General features: G+C 44.1%; 1 protein-coding gene across 3 annotated transcripts; it reads right to left on the bottom strand.

Moving 5' to 3' along the window:
- Nucleotides 1–761: 761 nt before the first annotated feature.
- Nucleotides 762–20,352, bottom strand: RAB9A (RAB9A, member RAS oncogene family). Of its 3 annotated transcripts, XM_061135883.1 has the most exons (5): nucleotides 20,174–20,352; nucleotides 10,582–10,633; nucleotides 6,203–6,294; nucleotides 5,332–5,362; nucleotides 762–1,841 (listed from the first exon to the last, which is right to left on the bottom strand). In XM_061135883.1, the coding sequence occupies exon 5, from the start codon at nucleotides 1,808–1,810 to the stop codon at nucleotides 1,199–1,201; it is 612 nt and encodes a 203-aa protein (XP_060991866.1). In that variant the 5' UTR covers nucleotides 1,811–1,841; nucleotides 5,332–5,362; nucleotides 6,203–6,294; nucleotides 10,582–10,633; nucleotides 20,174–20,352; the 3' UTR covers nucleotides 762–1,198. The 3 variants fall into 3 exon arrangements, with proteins under 3 accessions (XP_060991866.1, XP_060991865.1, XP_060991864.1); XM_061135882.1 differs by lacking the exon at nucleotides 10,582–10,633; XM_061135881.1 differs by lacking the exons at nucleotides 6,203–6,294; nucleotides 10,582–10,633.
- Between the last annotated feature and the right edge of the window lie 1,792 nt (nucleotides 20,353–22,144).

Consider the following 22,144-nt stretch of genomic DNA (forward strand, 5'->3'; position numbering starts at 1 on the left):
GACTAGTTTGGAGAAGCGAAATTGATTATAAACAATAAAAACTAGAGCTCTGTCTTCTCCAACCTGAGAACATGAAGAGATTTAATCTCCCCAAATTTAAAATGTGAAAATGTTTTGCTTATGGCCAAACTGTCCGTTGTGTTAGGAAGTTAAAGACTTTCAAAATCTTAGCTTACTGCAATGATATTCTTTGTCAGTGGCTCCCAAGCTATGAGGCCAGGGAGAGAAGTATCTCAGTCAACCTGTTCCAAAACATAGTCCCCTGCCACAGGACCACCACGAACACCCACCCCCGCCGCCGCTGCCAAAAGCATGTCCCTTGATCACCTACTGCTCTACAGCCCAGGGTGCTGTCCTCACGCACATGCAGTCCAGGCATCGGTGTGCCTCTGCAGCACAGGATCAGCATGAAGGGCGCAACACCCACAAAAGACCGTAATTTCCTTTATCAATAAGTCTGGTCATTGAGGCAGAATTGACAAAAGATCTCCTTGCAACCAAATCACCACACAGTTCAGTGACACTGGATAAATACATGCCCAGATAAAGAGGTCTTCGCTTAGCCTCACACAAAGTACCAGCCAGAAGTAGGATTTCCTCCAAACGTGATAAAAGCTGGCTTCTATGTTGAAGGGGGTATGGCTCACGCGTGGCACACAAATGACAAGTGATTACTAGTGAGGTCAATTCTGATAATGCAGAGTGAAAAAATGAACATAAAGAGAAAGAAGTAGTAATCAAATCACCACAGTGCAAATGCATTCAATTTTAATCTTTAATATCTAACATTATTGCTTTAGGACATGCTTTCCCTGAACCAGGTACAGAATGCTAATTACATAAAAATATACACATAGAAAAAGTAGTTCTCCATATTCCCAGGGAAAAGACAGTAACTTCTAGAATACTCAAGTGTTTTAATTATAAAGTCTTGGTCATTTATTAGCTCTGTAACATACATATTTAAATTAAACATTATTAGACAACCGTTACAATGGGTACATGTAAGGTGCCATTACTGAGTAAATGGATTCTCCCGTGAGGGGATGTGTCGCCTCTCCCACCCACTGATGAGGCAGCAATACGGTTAGTTGAATTTTTGAGTATGTGATGCATCGTTGCACACGCTTATCCTCTTCTCTGCCCAGTGCTGATCTGCGCATGTGGGTGAGCTGGTTAGGTTGCACTGGCGACCTCTCTAACTTCCACAGCAAGACGAGCTGGGCTTCGGCTTTCGGTGCAGACTGACCGTGTCTGTCTGAATCAAGGGATCTGACCTATCCTCGGTAGCGAGCACTCTTCGAACTGCTTCCTCAAAGGCTGCTGCGACATTAGTGGCATCTTTCGCGCTCGTTTCAAAGTAGGGATAGTCGCCGTTGTCCCGGCACCAGGCTTGAGCTTCTTCTGCAGACACCTGCCGCTCGCTGATGTCAACCTTGTTGCCCAGAATGACAAAAGGAAAGCTTTCGGGCTCTTTCACATCTGCGTAATATATGAATTCTTTCTTCCAGTTACTCAAGTTCTGGAAGCTCTGAGAATCATCGACACTAAAGGTAAGCAGGCAACAGTCAGAACCTCTGTAGAATGGCGTCCTCAGGCTTCTGAAGCGCTCTTGACCAGCCGTGTCCCAGATCTGCATGGTGACAAAGTGTCCATCCACCTCCAAATCTTTATTTAAAAACTCCACACCTATTGTATGGAAGAGCTGGGCATCAAACTTATTAGTCACATATCTGTTCATTAGAGAACTCTTCCCAACACCACCATCTCCAAGGAGAATGACTTTGAAAAGCGATGATTTTCCTGCCATTATTAATCTCAAGATCTCTGACTGTGGAACTCTGTAAAACAGAAGAGTACCATTACATTCCTTTAGACCTGTACCTAGCTCCATGTGCCTCTCTGAACATCAGTGCTAAGGGAAATAAAACGCAGGCAATACCTGACAGCAAGAGATGTCACCTACTGAGCTCTGCACCTCGCGCCAGGCACCACCCGGCTGTCACTCCCTACGACCACTGCTGAGGGCTCGTTCTTCCCCTTCCTCCAGTCACCCTTGACTGAGGCTGGCTCTCAAAGTCGAGTCTAACCCCCAAACCATCTTCTCAGCTCACAACAAGCCCTGCCACCATTTGTTAGAGAGGCAGCAGGAGACCGAAGTGGGCACATTTCTAGAGCAACTGCAAACCGCCCTCTGGTGGCATGGTGACTGTGTTCACTGATGGCTTTCCTCTCAGGCCAGGGGGCTTCTAGACAATCCCCTCTTTCTCTTTCCCGACACTATCACCAGAGGAGCTGGCAAGCAGGGAACAAGAGACAGAGTTTACTGATCTGGCTGTGAACAGACCAAAGCCAACCACTTGAGTAAAGGACTCTGTTCTCTTCACTGGGGACACTTTTTTGCATTGGCTGACATTAATGTCAGCACCAATGGAATTTTTATCATAATAATATATATGATAACCTAGCACATTCTACCCACAAGATTCATTTGAGTTGCTCCAACACTTCTGGACAAATGTGAGCCTGGGCTGTTTGTTACTTGTATTTCGAGAGGGAATGCAATGAACCTTAAACCAAAATGTGGTATGGTACCCATGCTTTAAGGGGAAGCCCTGGGGAAGGACTAGACTGCCCCTTGCACCAGCCTGGGGAAGTGAGGAGGGTAAGGGTGGGGTGGGGTGGCATATGGAGATTCAGACACCCATTTACAGCCTGGTGGGAGCGTTGTTCATATTTAAGGCTTCTATTTTAACTCTTTGTTATGGAAAATGTCCAACATACACAATTTTGGAATAATGAGAATAATATAATGATACCGCACAGACCCTAAACCTAGTTTTGCCAATTATCAACTTAGAGCAAATCCTATTTCCTCCATAGTATCCCCTTTTCCCTTCTCCCAAATTATTCTGAATCAAATTACAGCATTTAGTCTGTAAATATTTCAGTATAAAATGGCTTTAAAGATATTAAAATTTGTAAAAGAAGACAATCTTTAGAGTAGTACCATCTAACACTACTTTCTGCAATGAAGGAGACATCCTCCATGTGGACTGTCTGATATGACAGCCATTAGCTACACATGGCTATTGAGCACTGAACTTGTGCCTGGTGGAAGAAAGGAAATGAACTTTAAATTTTATATAGTCTTAACTAATTTGAATAGTCACATTTAAAGAGCAAACAGCTGTACTGGACAGCACAGCCCTACAGCAAAAATGGTAATTAACTTTCACATGAAAGTAGATAATGTGAATCCCTCAATGGGAAGGCAGTAAAGGCATGAACAATAATTGCCATATTGACTAGGATGAATTTGCAGATTCACTGCAGTATGGACCTCCCTGGTGGTCCAGTGGTTAAGACTCCATGTTTTCACTGCAGGGGGCCCAGGTTCAATCCCTGGTTGGGGAACTAATAAGGTTCCACATGCTGAGCCACATCACCCAAGAGAAAAAATAAATCACTGCAGTAAACAAGCATTATCTGGCAGCCTCCTGTATACACAAGCATGACCCAGTATAACGTAATTGAACACTTCCCATAACCAGCGTGAATTCTTCATCTCCTACTACATGGCACACACTATTCTCACAAACATGTGGCAACTTGCTGCTCTTATCGGCTCTTTGAAATTACTACAGCAATTACTACTATAATCTATACAATTTAAATTGGTGAGGCAATCAGGGAACATACTACCTGGAGACTTTCCAACCTCAGCACATGGTTCTGCCCAGTGCCCAGGCTAAATTACTGTCGGAAAGGAAACTGAAACTATCTCAAACCCCTTCATTTCCTGACATAGTAACAGTGCACTAAATCATTTCCTTTGTTTAATTCTTTGGGATCTTGCTTACATGACTTCAACCCAGAAAAAAAAAGTAGCAAAACCAAAAATGCACACCAACTATTCTTACATAGAGAAAGTGAAAGTACTAGTTACTCAGTCCTGTTCAACTGTTTGCGACCCCAAGGACCATATCCCGCCAGGCTCCTCTGTCCATAGGATTCTCCAGGCAAGAATACAGGAGTGGGTTGCCATTTCCTCCTCCAGGGGATCTTCCCAGCCCAGAGATCAAACCCACGTCTCCTGCCACTCCTGCATTTCAGGTGGATTCCAGACAGATTCTTTACCACTGAGCTACTGGGGAAGCATCTGCTAATGTCCCCTCCTTAACATTCTTTAGTGGTCTTCCAGACTCAGGTCTAAGTCCAACTTCTAAGGCAAGACACCTGATCCTGTTCCCCATTCTTGGCATCAGCCATTCAGAAATGTACTGTCAAATGGAAGTGAAATTCAGATCCCAGGCTCAGCCCACAAACTCACCTTTACCCTGGCCCACGCTGCTCCCCCTGCTGGCGACCCCACCCACTGCACCTAAGTAACTGTTGGCCTTCAGAACGCTCAGTCATCCCTAACACCGTAAACTTCCCCCAGCAGCCCCTCATTCTAGGACTGTTCCTTTCCCAGGGTTTTCAAGATACATAAACACGGACGTTTCATGTTGTGTTGTAAGGGTGTAAAAGACATGCTCAGTCCTAGTCTATCATTTAGCCCAAGACTCTAGTTAAAGTCTCTAACTGCCTTGCTAGACACAAACTTCCACTGCACAGCATCAACTTGTTAATATCCTATATCACATTATAAACCAGACTATGCAATCTAACAACCTCCACCCAGATGAGAGGTTACATATCTCCCGAATTAAGTCTTAGAAATTCCTTGAGATTTGTAATCATAACTTTTATCAGGATACTTTGATAGTTCTTTTCTTCTTGCATAATAATGTAGGATTTGGGATATGCTAGACTCACACACCAGGAAACAGGTACATTTTTTACATTTCCCATATATAATTTGGGGCCTCCCAGATATCTTATTTGGGAGTATGCTGGCATTTGCTCAAACAACCTATATAGACATACACAACTCTCTCAGTCTAGCTGCAGCACTGAATATAGACACACATATGATAATTATATAAACTATCTTATTTCCCACTGACATCTAACAAAAGTTAGCTTGATGCAATTATCATTAACATAACATAATTAGCTTACAAACATTAAATTTTTCCCTTTTTCTTCTCTAAAAACAGAAAAATCCTTTGAAACCTCTTTAATATAAGCTGAATGAATAAAGGTATCCTGCTATGTTCTTTTCAAGACTTACCTTAAAATGTAACATGAAGCCTTTTATACTTCAGTTTAGGATTGCCCAAAGGCAATAATCTTCACTCAGCTAAAAGATGACCTCAGCAATCAGCTAAACACTATAAAGAAATCTAAATAAGAAAAGCATAATACACAGGCCATAAATCTTACCTTAATTGTTCAGTTCAAACATCATCATTATCTGCAAAGAAAAAATGTGAAAGTTCACCTTAGCAATATACATTCAGTCTGTTTTCATAATTTTAAGAGTAAACACAAGAATTAAAAAGTAAAAGAAATGTTTGACTTATATTAGTAGTTAGATTCTTAGTTTATGGCTGATTCATGTTGAGGTTTGACAGAACACAACAAAATTCTGTAAAGCAATTATCCTTCAATTAAAAAAAAAAAAAAAAGGAAAACTGTACCTGCAAGCTGTCCATGACCTTTCTCAGCCTAAAAGCAGCCCTAGAATCAAATACTACACTTTAACTACTTTTTTTTAAAGAAATTTTTCACGTGTCCGCATCCACCCTACTTTTCTAAGTATCCCATTCAGACAAATATAAAATCTGGTTAAGATGAAATGTAAAACATTTCATTCGTTGTTCAAATTCTGCCCAAATTTTGCGTGATTTAGAATAATCATATTCCAGAGAATAAAATCAAGGCATCACCGACTCAATGGACATGAGTTTGAGCACCCTCTGGGAGATAGTGAATGACAGGGAAACCTGGCATGCCGCAGCCCACTGGGATCGCAAAGTCAGCTGAGCAACTGAACAATACCAACAAGGATAAAAGAAGGACCACTCAAGGGAGAGGCACCCAATGTGACACAGAAAAATCTGGGCTAAGGCAGCACAGAATATCCTGAAGCTTCTTTCTGGGCAGCCAGAGCAGAGGGCAAACTTTGTGAGTTAACAGAAGCCACTGGCAGAAAGGAGAACTGGCTCCCTGTGCCAAAGGCCAAGAGCCCGTACCCGCGGCCAAGCTCTAGGACACCCTGCAGCTTGGGGACTCTGGCGACAGCAGGACCTACCAGAGGGCTGCGGGCAAGATTCACTGAGACATGGACACCAGGGAAAGCGGCTCACCACTGTGCCAGGCTCATGACCTGAGCGCAGACAGCTTCTGCAGAACAAACACATGAAGAAGCCTTTACTGATAGTTTCATGGAAACCACACAGGTTTCTTTCATGGCCATTACTTCAGCCAAATTTCTGAAAGAGTCACAGGCAGAGCAAATCAGAGGGCAATGCAGGCCGACATTAGGAAGCCAAAGGATCCTAGTCTTACACACCAAATTCAGCGTGGAGGTTTTCTGGGCCAACTAGGCTGTGCTAAAGTGCTAAAAACCACTACAATATTGTAAAGAATTAGCCTCCAACTAATAAAAATAAATGAAGAAAAAAAATAATAAAGTGCTAGCCTCTTTCCATCTAAACCAACAGTTCCAAACTCCTCTCCCTCCCTTTTTTAAAAGCAAAGGGCATTTCTGCAGGACTTACATAAAGCAGCCTTCAACTGATAAATTCAATCAATGAAAAACACGATACCCTTCAAAATCTTGACATTTGGGGAATAAGGACACCACCACCACCCTCATGCTGACTGAGCCCTCCAGGCCACTGACTTTGCATCTCTGCAGCCACTCGCCGCCAGCTACCCTAGGGATGAGGACTCTGACTCAGAGAGGTGACATTCCTTCCTGGCGGTCACACAGCTAGGAAAGGGGTGCAAGTGTCCACCCCAGGGGCCTCTGACCCGGACAAGTGGCTCTGACCACTGCACAGCTCCGGCTGGAGGAGGAAGGAACTGGGTGGGGGGTACGACTGGAACCAGGAAGCAGGACCGAGGTGCGAAGGCACCCACATGGCCAGGGAGAGCCCAGAGCAGGGAGCAGAGCACCTGGGGGTGGGGGCGGGGGGCTGTGGAGTGAGGAACGAGCTGTGGGGCCACAGGACTTCAGGGGCAGGCCACCAAAGGATTTCTGCCCACGCCCTTGAAGTGAGCCTACCCGCATCCCTGAGCAGATGCGGAGTCCAGAAAAGCAGCGTGTCAGCGGGCTCTGGGGTGGCTGGCCTCCTAGTAGAGACTGCAGTAAGCTACTCACCCCAAACCCCTCCTACTGCTCACCCCTGGCCAGGCGGCTAGACCTCAGCTCCCCGGAAGCCCTGCCCCCGTGCTCCTGGCACCCCCCGCAGGCAACTCTGTATGCAAAGGCAATACTGAGATCAGCGTGCCTCCCATGGCAACTTCACGTTTGTAAAGAAGCAAGATCTTGAAAAAGATTCAGTTAAGGGAAATGTCTTATACTGTGATAAAAATGCCCAGATTTTTCTGAGTTGTCCATTTTCTAGATTACACCAAAAATACACCCCCATACCATTCTAAAACCACTCGCCCTCAAAAAAAAAAGAAAGCAAGGGGAGAAAAAAAATTGCGAAAATGTTCCCAGTGGGGCAAATGGAAATGACCTAAATGCATAATTGGGGATGCTCTGCAGCCCTTGAGAAGACTGGAGACACGAGTCTGTAGAAATGCACTAAGTAATAAAACCAAAGAACGTGTATGCCATGATGACACCATGTAAAAAATTCACAGGTTAACACGAAAGTCTGCAAGAAAATCTCGAACAATCAACACCAAGTCTTGGAAGTCCTGAATTGATTTCACACTCATACTCCTTTTTCAAATATCAAAAGTATATTTTTAAAAGAACAACAATCATTTATTTTGCTCTTGAATCTGCAATTTAGGCAGGGGTTGGCAAACTCAGAAGCATTCTTTAAAACTTCATTTCCACTTAAAGCGTAGCTTGACTGAATGCTGTAACTGAAATAGAAATAATCTTCTTTTAAATTTTCTTCAAATACTGCTATCCACCAGACCTTAAGGACAACTGCTTCCTAAATTTTTCTGTAACTCAGGTTATATCAAAAATAATTCAACATGAAACCCAAAACACAAGCAACAGATGAAAAAATAGGTCAAATGAACTTCATCAGAATCAAAAACTTTTGTGCTTCATACGGCACTATCAAGAAAGTGAAAAGACAATCCACAGGATGGGAGAAAATACTTGCAAATCATATATCTGATAAAGGACCTGTATCCAGGAACTCTTAAAACAGTAATTTAGAAAGCAATTTAAAAATGGGCAAAAATGGTCAATATCATTAGCCAGTAATGAAATGCAAATGAAAACTATAATGAGATACCACTTCACACCCAAAAGGCAGACAATAACAAGTGTTGCTGAGGGTGTGTGAAAACTAAACCTGTCATACACTGCAGGTGGGAAGGCAAAGTAGTGCAATGACAATGAAGACAATCTGCGGTTCCCCAAAAAGGTAAACACAGAGTTACCATCAGTTCAGTTCAGTCGCTGTTGTGTCTGACTCTTTGTGACCCCATGGACTGCAGTATTCTCCTAGGTATGTACTCAAGAGAAATAAAAATACATCCACACAAAAACTTGTACATGAATAGCACAGTATTAATCATAATAGCCAAAACATGGAAACAGCACAATGTGCATAAACAGATGAATAACTAATAAAAATGTGGCCTCTCCATACAATGGAAGATTAATCAGTCACAGAAAAGAATGAAGTTCTGATACATGCAACTACATGGATGAACCTCAAAAACATTATGATAATTTAAGGAAGCCACACACAAAAGGCCATACATTATACCACTTATATGAAATGTTCAAAATAGGCAAATCCACAGAGGCAGAAAGTAAATTTGTGTTCCAGGGAATGGGGAGTGACTGCTAACAGGTACAGGGTGTGTGTGTGTGTGTGTGTGTGTGTGTGTGTGTACAGAGAATGGGGAGTGACTGCTAACAGGTACAGGGTGTGTGTGTGTGTGTGTGTGTGTGTGTGTGTGTATGGAGAATGGGGAGTGACTGCTAACAGGTACAGGGTGTGTGTGTGTGTGTGTGTGTGTGTACGGAGAAGGTATATAACAAAAATACTCCAGTGTGTGTGTGTGTGTGTACGGAGAAGGTATATGACAAAAATACTCCAGTGTGTGTGTGTGTACGGAGAAGGTATATGACAAAAATACTCCAGTGTGTGTGTGTGTACGGAGAAGGTATATGACAAAAATACTCCAGAATTAGTGGTGATGATTGCATGATTTAGTGTCTATACTAAAAACAACTGAACTGTACACATTAAAAAGGTGAGCATTATTGTATGTGAATTCTAACTAATCTAGACAAATTTTTATTGATACTCACACACACTCCGCCTGAGAATTAGCAATAAGACCCTAAAATTAGATTTATACGTACCACAAATGATCTCCTTGTCCCTTCAGCAGTATCCTTTTCAATAAGCCAGTTACGCACACAATAAATACTCTGTTAGGATTACAAGATCATGTGCTGGCAACAATGAATGTTAAATATGGTGCACACTAATCTGAATGGGAAGTTGGTTAAGTAGGTTACTGGCAGGAAAGAAAATGAACTATGTTTTCAGCAGATACCTCAAAACTAAAAGAGCACTGAATGCCAGCCCTTTCCTTCTTTTTTTTTTCCCAATTATTTTTATTAGTTGGAGGCTAATTACTTTACAATATTGTAGTGGTTTTTGCCTTTCCTTCTTATAACACTATTTTCCAACAACTTTTCAATTGTACACTTTTATCTTGCACTATCAATTGTTTACCGACAGTGTGTCATTAGGAGGCTTTTCTCTGGTCTCTATCTCCATGCTGGCTTTCAAAGCTGATTATTACAATAAACCAAGGGGGAGTCACATTCAAGCATGGAGAATATATATCTCAAACAGAAATGTTTGTATGGATTAAAGGTAGACCCTTTTTATTGGTCATGGACCTAACTGCCTCCATTCATACACATAACAAAACCCCTTTCTTTCTTTATTACTTTTATTATATAGGATTTTGAGCACAGCATTCAAACAGCTCTCCAACCTCACATACCTACCTGCTTGTCTTGACCCATTTATAACCCTCCAGGTCACCACCCCGAAACCTATCAGGCATTTACTGTCCAGCCTTTGCTCAGGCCCTTATCTTGCACTAGGAGTTCCCTCCCCACATCTTGACAGCTATGAAAATCCTAGTTACCTAAAGGCCCACTTTTGCCACATCCCTCACAACCTAATCTTTCTCTTCATTTTCATAATCATTCCACTTCTATTACAGCTCTCATTCATTTATAGTTTCCTAATTACAGTGTCAACTCCCTGGGACGGACACACAACACCTAATGCCACCCATTCACTGGTCCTTTTTTGGGTCTGCAACATCTAGAACAAAACTTTCCACACACTGAGGTACCAAATGGATGCTAAATTGAGAACAACGAGTAAACTACTTCCTCCTTCATTCTTGCTGTTCTATTCTTATTTTTCTATTTGTACTTCCCGTACTTACAGTTTTTTGTTTCTCTATCCAATCAGTTCTTCCCCCATTCTGTTTTTGAGGTCTATTAAAATATGTGGGAGAAGACAAAAAAAAATTTGATTCTTACTTGAAACTCAAATGAGAAAACCACTTTAAAATAAGTACTCTGGAATGCAACAGGAAACGCTGAAGACCCACATTCCTGTTAACAAGCTGCCAAAGGGATGCTAGGGCAGAAGGGATGCTAGGTTTATAAACAGCTTCCTCAAATTTTCAGGTTTTCAAATCTGAAACCCCTTGACTAACTTTCATTTCCAAAAATTTAAACTGAATTGATCACTCCTGGTTTAAATTTAGGAACAAATCTTTTTTTTTCTTCTTTTCAAAATCACATGTTTCTTTTGCACTCACTCTTAAATGTCCCAGTTAGAGGCACACCACTTTATTTCATATCACAGCTTAAGAAACTGAGGCTCAAAGAAACTAACCAAGGCCACAAAAGCATGGTTCATCCCTCCATTGTTTCTCTTTTCACCTAAGCTGTATTTATTTCCTTATCTCTTAATGCAGGTGTGTCTCGCTTAACAGCCTTTTAGCTCCCCTCTTTTATTTCCGGTCTTCCTGGTTGTCCTGCTGAACAAGGCATGGCAAGGAGGTCATTAAGTATAATAACGGGCACTATCTCTACAGCAAGAAGTGGGGCATAACAAAACGAATTAAGCAAATAGCACAGGCACAGACCAACCTGGGAGGCACAACTTGCCAGATGAAAACACGTTATCTAGGTGACCACTGAGCATTACCTCAGAGACAGCTGGAGAAGGAAAAAACTCTACAAATCAAACCACGCTATATCACGAAGTCAGAACAGCTCATCCTACTTAAAGAAGTCATTCCGTAAGTGCTCTTTTATGAAGATCAGGCATCTAATTGAACTTTTAAGAAATATAAACTCTCAGTTTTGCTTAAAACAAGGTACCTTTGTAGTCAGATACACTAACTAATCATTAACAGTGGTGGAATGAGTGGGTAGGGAGAAGAGAGGAGAAAAAAATAGATTTGGTTAAGGAACTCAATTTTCTTAAATTATCCTGAAAGTAGAGAGCAGTGTGCTCCAACACAACTTTCTGTGATGAAGGAAATGTTCTTACATTCAATATAGTAGTCACAAACCACATGCAGCTACTGAGCACTTGAAATGTGGCTGGTCCAACTGAGGAAGTGAAGTGTTAATCTCATTTCAATTCGGTTACATTTAAGTTGCTACGTGACTACTGCATTGGAAAGTACAGGTATGGAGTGTGCTTAACTGAGAGTCCATGAAAAAGCTGCAATGGGAAAACCTTCTAGAATCACATGTGAGACAAGGGTGAGTGAATGGACGGAACTGTGTGCTTGAGCCTTGCTCTGGAAAGAATCAAAAAGGTTTCATCAGATTCTTAATGGAGTATGCACCTCAAGAAATGATCAATTAAAAATATTTTTTTAGAAAAAGAAATGATCAATACGCATCTGCAACATTTGTATATTTCATGTGATTAATTTGTGTAGTTCATAAGACCCTCAAGACTTTTACCTTTACTTGCTGTTACTATTTCGAGGTTCTCTCCCTTACCCATGAGACTTCATTAATATTACACTTGGACCATGAACTGTGACAGTTCAATCAAGAGACTTATTCACAGGAAACTGCTAATCCTTTAAGTGAGGAAAACATTTTGTTCTTTGTTTTATTTAATGAAGTCCTCAAAAGGAACAAGCATAAATTTACCTGTAATGAAGGCACCTGAAAAAGGCACTTGAAATGCTTGACAGAAAAGAGTGGGGATAGTTTTAAGGCTGCACTTTGGGGGACAGAATTAAAATGTGAAGAAATGGATAAAAGTCACAAAATAGGAATACTATACTAGGAAGTAGAGCAGAGTATTTCAGGAAGAAGACCGCATTGTGAAAGAAATGAATGTGAATGTGCATGTTAGACAAATACATTAAGAGCAACAAAACACAAACTGAACATGATCTGCAATGCTTTGCTGTAACTTAAGGGAACCCTGGTTCTGACTCGTCTCTTCAAGTTAGATAAGAAACCTACTATCTTTAATTTGAAGCAGAAAGGGGTGAAGGCTGGAGAAACTTCCATGTACGTTCAGGGAAGAGTCAGTATAGCAACCCCGCCCACAAGGCAGGAGGCCACAGCAAGGTAGAACTTCTGGGCTGTTAGAGAAATTAAGTAAGAGGGTGGACTTTCCCAAGAAGATCTGTTTCAAGAGAACAGCTGTATATCCGGCATATAGGACTGAACGAGATTAGAGACTGCCATTCTGCTGGGAAACTGTCACCAGGTCAAAACGAGAAGAAACGTCACAGCGCTGCAGGGAGCTTTCTGCAAAGTTCACTTCATCGCACGTCTCCATCGCTGATGCTGCAGTTTGTCCCCACTAAGGTACTGAAGTTGACTTGGCTTACAAAAACCTCCCCGAGCCCAGACTCACTCCGCCATCATGACACATTTCACACTGTGCCTGATCAACTCTGCACCTGCTCACTGAATGGAGGTTCTTAACCGCTCTGTTCCCCTGAGCATCAGCAGAAGTCACAGGAGACTTCCCAAGGCCAGTCCAAGGGCTTCTCAGTCCTCATCTAAAACCCCTAAGGTGCACGCAGCCCTGAAGCAATTGAAGAAAAACGTGCCCCTCTGAGGACTGCCCTGTGTACACTTCTACAAACACACCTTCATGGCTAACCAATGTCTTCACCAGAGGCCCACCCAGTGGACAGTGAATTCTAAGATGGAGCAATTTGTCTGAACATATTACCTGACATCAAATCTCAGAAGGAGTACCCTTCTGAGGGCATTTAAAAAAAAAAAAACAAGTAAGATAATGGAGGCCCAAATGGGAAAGGGTCTTGCAACTACCACACCTCTAACTAGAGGCATCAGTGGGACCTTCAAATCTTAGCCAGGACTCAGTCACCAGTACTGTCTCTCTTAGGTCTAACGGCCTGGCAATGACCTTGAAAATGCTTCCTACTTCATCGTCCATAAAGCTACCCTGCCTTCTCCGCCCCTCACCCCATTGGCTTTCTGCAACCCCAATCGCTCCCTTAGAGCCATTTGCTCTCTTAGAGCATATCTAGCACCAGGCTGGTGCCCTTGCTGTTGTTCAGTCACTAAGTCATGTCTGACTCTCTGTGACCCAAGGACTGCAGCCTGCCAGGCTTCCCTGTCCTTCCCTCTCTCCCAGAGTTTGCTCACTCATGTCCGTTGTGTCCATGATGCCTTTACCTCTTCCCAAACCATATCTTCCTGGGATATACCACCTAGTGATTCCTAAAGTCCACCTCCACCATTCTGCCCCTTGGGCGCCAGATAAGAATTCCAACTCCTTGTATAATACAGTCATCTGATGTATTCAGATGGCAGTTCAAATTCAACAGATCTAAAAACCAAGCTAATTATTCTCCCCATTTTCAAAATCTCTTCTGTCTCACCCACTTCACCCACAAAAGAAACGTGTCCAGTTCAGTCCCTACCTACTGCCACTGTCTTGTTTGCTCAAACAACAAATGCTATAACTACAATAACATCAGCCGCCGCTGTTCCCTGAGTGTCTACTAGGTACCTGGCGCAGAGCACCTTGAAGTCACCTGCAACTCAAGATGCTACCACCCGTGCTTTATAGCTCAATGAACCAAGCTCATAAAGACTGAATAACTTCCCCCTGGTATAATTGAACAGGGCAGGTCAAACATGTGTGACCTCCACTCCCATCAAAAGATAAGAAAAGTTAAAAAAAAAATACAAAGCCAAAAAAGACAGCAAGAAAACAACTGTGGGTGAGAGGCAGCAACAAAACCAGGAAGATGGAAAGCAAATGGTCCAGCAGTGACAAACCGAAGAGCCAGGAAACCCACCTGGGGAGAAACAGTTGTCAAGGGGGAATTGGCCCCCAAGGCCTGGGGCGCTTCTCAGCTGGCTGGGCAGAAAGCACAAGGGGAGACCCCATGACACCCCCTCAGCACCCAGGGGCCCCTCTCCCTACCAGCAGACCTACTTCCTAATAAACTGTTCGCAGCAGGAGTTGGGGATGGAACTCTCCAGATGAGGAGGGAGGGGACACCAAGCGACAGTGCGTGCAGGAACTGGGCAGGGCAGATTATATGACACTTCAGAGGGCATCACAGAGGTGCTGGAGGTCTGCAGGATGCCGCACGACCGGCACTCAAAAGGGAGTTCACGAGTTCGCGGTAGGTCACGCCACATTCCTTTCTATGACATCGTATCTTTGGGAGGCGGTGTTCCCTGGGGCTAGCATGATAAAAATCAAGTGCTGCACAAATATTAATGCGGAACATAGTATGAGGGTAGCAGCTGTTTGTTCCCAAACATTTCTGAAATTTTACTGAAGAGAACTGGAACTCATTTTGGAAATGCTTTGTATTCACCAACGCGTGGCCTTCCAGCAGCTCTTCTGTTCTGACTTCCATCGAAACCACAGATGTATGTTCAGGTGTGTCCACCTAGTCACTGCTCTGATTACACACCCCAGCGCGAGCCTGCGCCCATGAGAGCAGTCGCCTAGCCACATGCCGCACTCCAGCGAGTTCTGATATTTGCGAACCTGTTAAATCAGTCAAACCCTCCGTTATCTGTGATATGCTGTCACAGAGCAAGTGCCAGGAAGAGAAATCCGTAAGGCGCTTTTCAGACTTCTCCAACACGGACAAATACAGCCCCTCTCACAAGAGTGAACCTTCTGGAAATGACCCAAGCCTCTGTTCCCCCAAAACCTAACTCAGTTCACAAGAACCTGGGATGAAAACGGTTCAGCCCACACTGACCCAGCAGTCGGTTCACTGGCTGCCGTGCTCTGTGATCCTTCACTCCCAGATAATGAATGGGGCCACGGGATGAATGTAGCAAGCTGTTCCATACTGTTTCTCCGTCCCCCTCTAACAATAGCAGACACTAGGAAGGCATCAGGCCGTGGACACAGTGGGGCCTGTGTTCTGAGTCCCTGCACTCAAACGAGCAGGTTGAGGGCAGCCAGTGTGGTGAGTCTCGCCCTGTTCCTCTTCCCAGACACAGGGCTGGCTCTCCCCAGCCTGTGCTGATCTAGCTGCGACCTCACCTACATTCGCTCACCGCTCGTCATCCTCTCTATGTTCGTGATAAGCACCAGCAAGCCCTACTCTGCACCCGGCATGGTCAAAAATTAACAGAAGGTAATGGAAGAACCCAGGATGTGCAAACACCCAGAGCTCAACTTCACAACACGTGCCATGCCAAGAGTCACGCTAGGGAAGTTCTCTCCAGAGCACAGGCACCCCCAGGCTTCCTGGCAAGCTCCAGCCTCGCCTCTCCAACCCAGGGCAGCCGGGCCCCTCCTCCACCTCCACACCTGGGTCCCCGAGCTCTCCTCCCACAGGAACCTTGACCTTTCATCTGCATCACAGCTCTCCAAACGCCCTGGGGCCTTTGGTGAGTTCACCACCCCCCTCAAAAAAAAATTCTTAATACATGTTCTGTTGATGATCTACTTAGTCACGGGCTCTATTTTCTTTTCCTTGGTTTTGATTAACAAAGTTATTACTGAGCTACCTTTCAAGTGAGACCTGTTTCTCACACACACACTTTTCCATTTGGCTTGTTTCCTTCTGTTGCTTCACCAGCTTGCCTGAGGCAGAACTCCAGGCAGCCCTCCTTTTACTGCGCTTCAGTTATTAGGGGCTCTTTACAAACTGAAGGTTTCTGGCAAACTCTGCATGAAGCAAGTTGATGAACGCCATTTTCCAACAGTATTTGCTCACTGCTTGTCTCTGCGTCACGTTTTCATAATTCTTGGGTTATTTTAAACTTGTTCATCATTATTATATTTGTTACAGTGATCTGTGATCAGTGCTACCAGCAGTGCAAAAAGATTACAACTCACTGAAGGCGCCGACGATGGCTAACAATTTTCAGCCACGAACTATTTTTTAATTAAAGTATGTATGTTGGTTTTTTAAGGCATGATACACAGGTATGGTATTAACGTCTTATAACTTTCATAAGCAGTGGAAAACCAAAACCTCTGGTCTGAAACCAAATCCAAAACATCTCCGAGGTATATCTGTATTTGGAAGCCAATAATTTGACGTCTTTACTTGGTGTCATAGATCCACACAGGCATTACAAAGTACAACCAGCTCTCCATTTTACAAAGAAAGAAATGTAACCTAACGTGGCCAGAGCAGCAAACCAAGTGTAACATAGAGCAAGACTCCCCAGAGGCCAGTGGGTGGGCCTCCTGCACCAATTTCTCTTGATCCTCCCCAGGATAAAGCCCTTCTGGTAGTAACAGAGCACACATCCCTCTGGTAGACTGCACTTGATAGCCATCATGTTAGGTGTGTAATTCAGCATCCCCTCTACCCCACAGCAGACAACTCCTGATACAAGGCAGAGAAATCTCTTCATTGGCAATGAACACACTCAGTGTCCATCAGCACGAGGCAAAAAGCAAAGCTCCTCACAAAAGATGCCATGTTGACCGAATGAATAACACTCTCACAGCAATTCCTAAACAGAGCCAATCTTTTTTTTTTTTTCCTGGCCGTGCTGCAGAGCTTTCAGGATCTCAGTTTCCCCAACCAGGAACTGAACCCAGGCCACGACAGTGAAAGCCCCAAGTCCTAATCACTATGCCACCAGGGAACTTCCAGGGCCTTTGGGACTCCTCTCACTCACAAAGTTCACCTAGGAGTTACATCTGCCACCAGAATGAAGCAGTACATGACTGAAGGGGCTAGTTTTAGGCATGATGAAAACATGCCGGAAAAAGTCAGAAAAAAAATGCAAAAATCAATTAAAAATTTTTATCGCTTATTTCTTGAATTCATTGATAAAATCCATGCAGAACTATTGTCCACTGAAGCTAATTTAAGGAAGAATTTTATGCTCAACAAGAATGGCTTCCCGATTTGTTTCTTGTAAATATTCACAAGTGTTCAACTTACAAAGCTATCAAAACCACATCAACCAGAGCTTGGGATTAACATACACACACTACTATATACAAAACAGATAATCAACAAGGTCCAACTGAGTAGCACAGAGGATTCTACTCAATATTCTGTAATAACCTACATGGGAAATGAATCTGAAAAAGAATGAGTATGTATATATGTATAACTGAGTCCCTATGCCACACACTGGAAACTATACACTGTAAACCAACTGTGGGATAGTCGCTCAGTCATGTCTGACTCTTTGCGACCCCATGGACTGTAGCCCACCAGGCTCCTCTGTCCATGGAATTCTCCAGGCAAGAATACTAGAGTGAGCTGCCATGACCTCCTCCAATAAAATTGAAAACAAAAAGAAAAAGAGAAACACATCAACCTTTCCCCATTTCACCACACACAGTAAATACCATGAAACAGGTACCTATGTGCTGGTGTGCAAATGTTTTGTTTAACACCACCTGGCCCACGACCTTGAGTAGGTTGGGTAATGAACTTTGTGGGAGGACAAAGTTAGAACCGGATCTCATGACTGTGTCCAGACTGTATGCTTCGGGGAGGGGGGGACTCCCCACTGCCCTTGGTATCACTAGCACCTTTTTATCAGCAACTGAAGAGCTACTCAGAAAATGTTTGCTGACAATTGGAATAATACTGAAACCAAATTTCCTAAGTCTGCTTTAAAGGCCCTAAATGCCCCTCGAGTTCCTCTCAACACTTTTGCTGACAAAATAGAAAGGTGGGGGGATTTCTGTTATCAGAAATTTTTTGGTCACTCTTACTCTTTCAAATGGATGAATATGTCTCTTAGTCAAGGGAGATCTCTTCAAGTTCCCAAGTCCGGGAGGTTTCCTAAACAGGAACCCACAGCACATCTGAAGGACTTAACAGAAGCACTGACCATGAGCTCTGGAGTTACATGGACTGACGTCAAGCGGGATTTCTCAACCCCGGCACAAGCAACATTCTGGGCTGGGCAACTCTCCATGGGGAGCTGTCCTGGGCATTGTAGGATGTTGAGCAGCACCCCTGGTCTTTATAGACGCCTGCAGCACTCTCTCACATGTGTGAAACAAAAAAGGCTGCAGAGGTTCTAAATTCACAGGGGCCTACTCGGAATCCTGGCTCTTATCTTCAGTCCTCCAGAGAACCACAGTCTAGATAGAAGAAGTGGCTGAGGAAGAAAGAAATGGAAAGAGGAGAGCTTGGACAAGAGCGAACAGCACTGAAGTATTTCCTTCGTCTCCAAGAATTCGGCCAGGAGTCAAGGCCAACAGGGTTCTACTTAGTTTTCCTCGGCCTATTCTAACCTTCCAAATGACAAACCAAAAATCTCTCCAACTCCCAAAACTCTCCAAAGTAAATAAGTCAGCAAGCCAGAAGCTTTTTAGTATAAACTAGAGGAATTTACTATTAATACAATACCCACACACAAAAAACTGAAGGCACCAGACGGCCACACCAGATGCAGAGTTTGAGACAAGTAGTGAAGGTAACTTCAACCCAAGGTTCTAAAAGAGAAACGAAAAACCATCTTCTTAAAAGTCCCTAGCAGAACAGTACTGAGCTTCCTTCATGTCTTGAGTTTTGTTCCAGTGAAAAGTTTCTGAGATTACAGGCAATTTAGGAATTTTCCACTACAATGATGATGGCAGAGAAAGACAAGCACGAAAAATAATTTTTCATTAATTTTTTAAAAAGCAACCAAAATCTATTTTTATCAGGCCACCGAAATCCTACATAAAGAGAGTGTTCACGTGACGATTTGGAAACTACCCGAAGTCATTCCTCAAAAGAACCCTGGTCACGGGACGTATCATCATTTGAAAAACAACAACAACAACAACAGCCCAAAACCCAACTGATAATCTCTGACTTAAATAAAATTAAATCGAAACAAAATTTTCATCTTGTCTCTTTAAAAAACCAAGTTGGAAGAACGAGAGGAACACGATTCGGAAACCTTGGCCAGAATCCGCATCCGATAACGACCCAAACCGCCTCCAGCCCCTAGGATTAGTTTTATATTGCCCCCCTCGTCTCGGGAGTGGTACTAACACCTCAGCAAACGTTCACCTGGGTCAGGTCACCTGGAAGCAGGTCAGAAGTCGCCAGTATCAAACCGTGCGCGCCTCTTTCTGTGAGTCACGTCAGAGTGGGTTGCTTTGGGGTGCCTGGGTGGATCTGTCCGTGTTTGTGTTTCCCTCTGGGTAGCATATGCCCTCTCTCCCCCCAGGGGTTGGTGTGGCTGTGTCCCTCTCCCTGGGTGTTTGGGTATGTGTGTCCCCAGCTGCTAAAGGATCTCTTTCCCCGTGTGCGTCTCCAGGACTTCTGGGTGTCTGTCTTGGGGCGTGTATCTCTCTCCCCGGGTGTGTAGGTGTGGGACCCCATCTTTCCACCTGCGTCAGACACAGTAGGAGGCACGGGGCTACAAGTTGTCCCTTCTCCTGGGGGAGGGGAGGGTGGAAAAGTGACCCGCACTGGCCGCGCGCGCCCCCCGCCCCAGTGCCCGAGCCCAGGCCGCACTCGCCGTCGGCGGGCTCCGCTCAGACCCTGACGCCCGCGCAGCCGGCCCCAGCCCCCGCCCAGCCCCGAGGGGAGTCGGCGCCCCGCTCACCTCACGGCCACACGGAATAAGTTCGGGAGCTCCGGGCCGGTCCGTCCGGGGGCAGGGGGAAAAAAGTGGAGAGGGTCGAGGAGCCAGCGGGCAGGAGACGTGGGCGGCACGGCGCGGGTCAGTCTGCGGTTGCCCCCGTCCTGCACGGAGGGAACAACATGGCGACGGGCCGGGGCGGGGCCCGGGGAAAGCGGGCGGGACCTAGTCGGCGGGGCGGGGCCCGGGGTGGCGGGAGCACTGGGAAGGTGGGGCGGGGCCTGGTCGGCAGGAGCCCTGGGAAGTCGGGGCGGGGCCTGGTTGGGGGGCCCCCGGGCGCTGGGCCTCGACGTCGCCTCCGGCCCGCCCTCACCCTTTCCTTGCCTCTAGCTGAATCACGGGTTTTCTTCTGGTGGGTTATTTCTCTAGTCCTCCGGTTGCGTTCCCGGGAAAAGAGAGCACGGATACTAGTTACCTTTAAAAGCTGACGTAAAGTGGGAATAAACAGACCGCAAAAGCACTGTCACAAGATGCTGTGACTACACGGCGAAATGAATATGCAAATAGAGAAGTGAATAGATTGAAAAATGAAAACAGCTGTGATATTGTGAAATAACAGGATTTTTTGATTAATTTTTTAAAATTTCCTTGCTCTTGTTAAAATTTTTACTGCCTCTCGCCTCTCTAAATAGAACGCAGTAGTGGGAAAAGGTATAAAGAAGCAGTGGGAAAAGGCGGTATTGAAACTCTTAATTCCTCACTTGAAATACGGAGTTAAGCGCAGGTCAATACTAGAGACCAGAGAGGGATTTTCAGTCCCTCTATAAATATATTTTGTAGGGCAGATTTAGTTTATTTTCCAAGAAAAGGATCTCACCTTTATTGCTTCCTGGGCCCACAATCATACGTCTGGCTCTTTACGAAGTCATTTTTGGGTAATGAATCTAATGTAATTATTCAGTACTAGAATGGTTCCGTTTGAGAGAGTTTGTCACAAGCATAAAAGGCAATTTTAGAATCCTTGTGAAAGTGAGGCATGTGACTGAATTCTAGTTTAAGCTTAAATGAATTTTTCTTTCATAGAAAAATATCATATCCATGCAGGGTATTTCCCTAAGGAAATATGAGTAAAGGTTTATAAAACACAAATCTACTGATAATAGGGAGGATGAAGAGATTGATTATCTTATTTTAAAACACATAGTTAAAACTGCACAACAAAACATGTAAGAACTTCAGAGTTAATCTTTCAAAAGAACACCAAAATAGGTAGTGTTAGATCCAGTGGACTAAATTGCAACAAGGAATCCATGGGTCACTAAGGAAATGCTCTCTGAAAAATTCTAGATCTTTGTCATAATCATAGACAAGGAGTGATGCAGTAAGGGTTTATCATCGTAATCGCTAATACCAACCAGCTATTAACAGGTGCACTTATGAAATTATTGTATCTTGACTTAAAGAAAGCCTTGAGAAATCTAAGAATTTTCAAGAAAGGGTCCTAAGAAGGTCCTACAAGTGATTCTCAGGCTGTTTCAAAATGTGAGTGAGCCATATAAGCATATCTGATTGCAACCATAGTCAGCACCTGAAGAAAGAACATGGTGGTGGTGGTTGAGTCACTCAGTCGTGTCCAACTCTTGCGACACCATGGACTGTAGCCTGCCAGGCCCCTCCGTCCATGGGATTCCCTAAGCAAGAGTACTGGAGTGGGTTGCCATTTCCTTCTCCAGGGGATCTTCCTGATCCAGGAATCAAACCCGGGTCTCCTGCATTGCAAGCAGATTCTTCACCGACTGAGCTATGAGGGAAGCCCCAAAGAAAGAACATGGAAATGTACTTTTTCTGAAATAACTCTTACTTGGACGCTAGCCAACTGACACATAAGAATACTTGTATATTCTGGTCTCTTCCACCATCCACTTCTTTACCTAATTGATATGACAATGCGAGAGTAGGCTGAGTGGAAAGATTCTTCCCTGAAGGGCAAGTTTG

The sequence above is a fragment of the Dama dama genome, chromosome X (genome assembly GCF_033118175.1).
Source record: "Dama dama isolate Ldn47 chromosome X, ASM3311817v1, whole genome shotgun sequence".
Taxonomy (NCBI): Eukaryota; Metazoa; Chordata; class Mammalia; order Artiodactyla; family Cervidae; genus Dama; species Dama dama.

Excerpts from the sequence above, each read along its gene's own strand:
- RAB9A (XM_061135881.1), bottom strand. The coding sequence starts at position 1,810 with ATGGCAGGAAAATCATCGCTTTTCAAAGTCATTCTCCTTGGAGATGGT.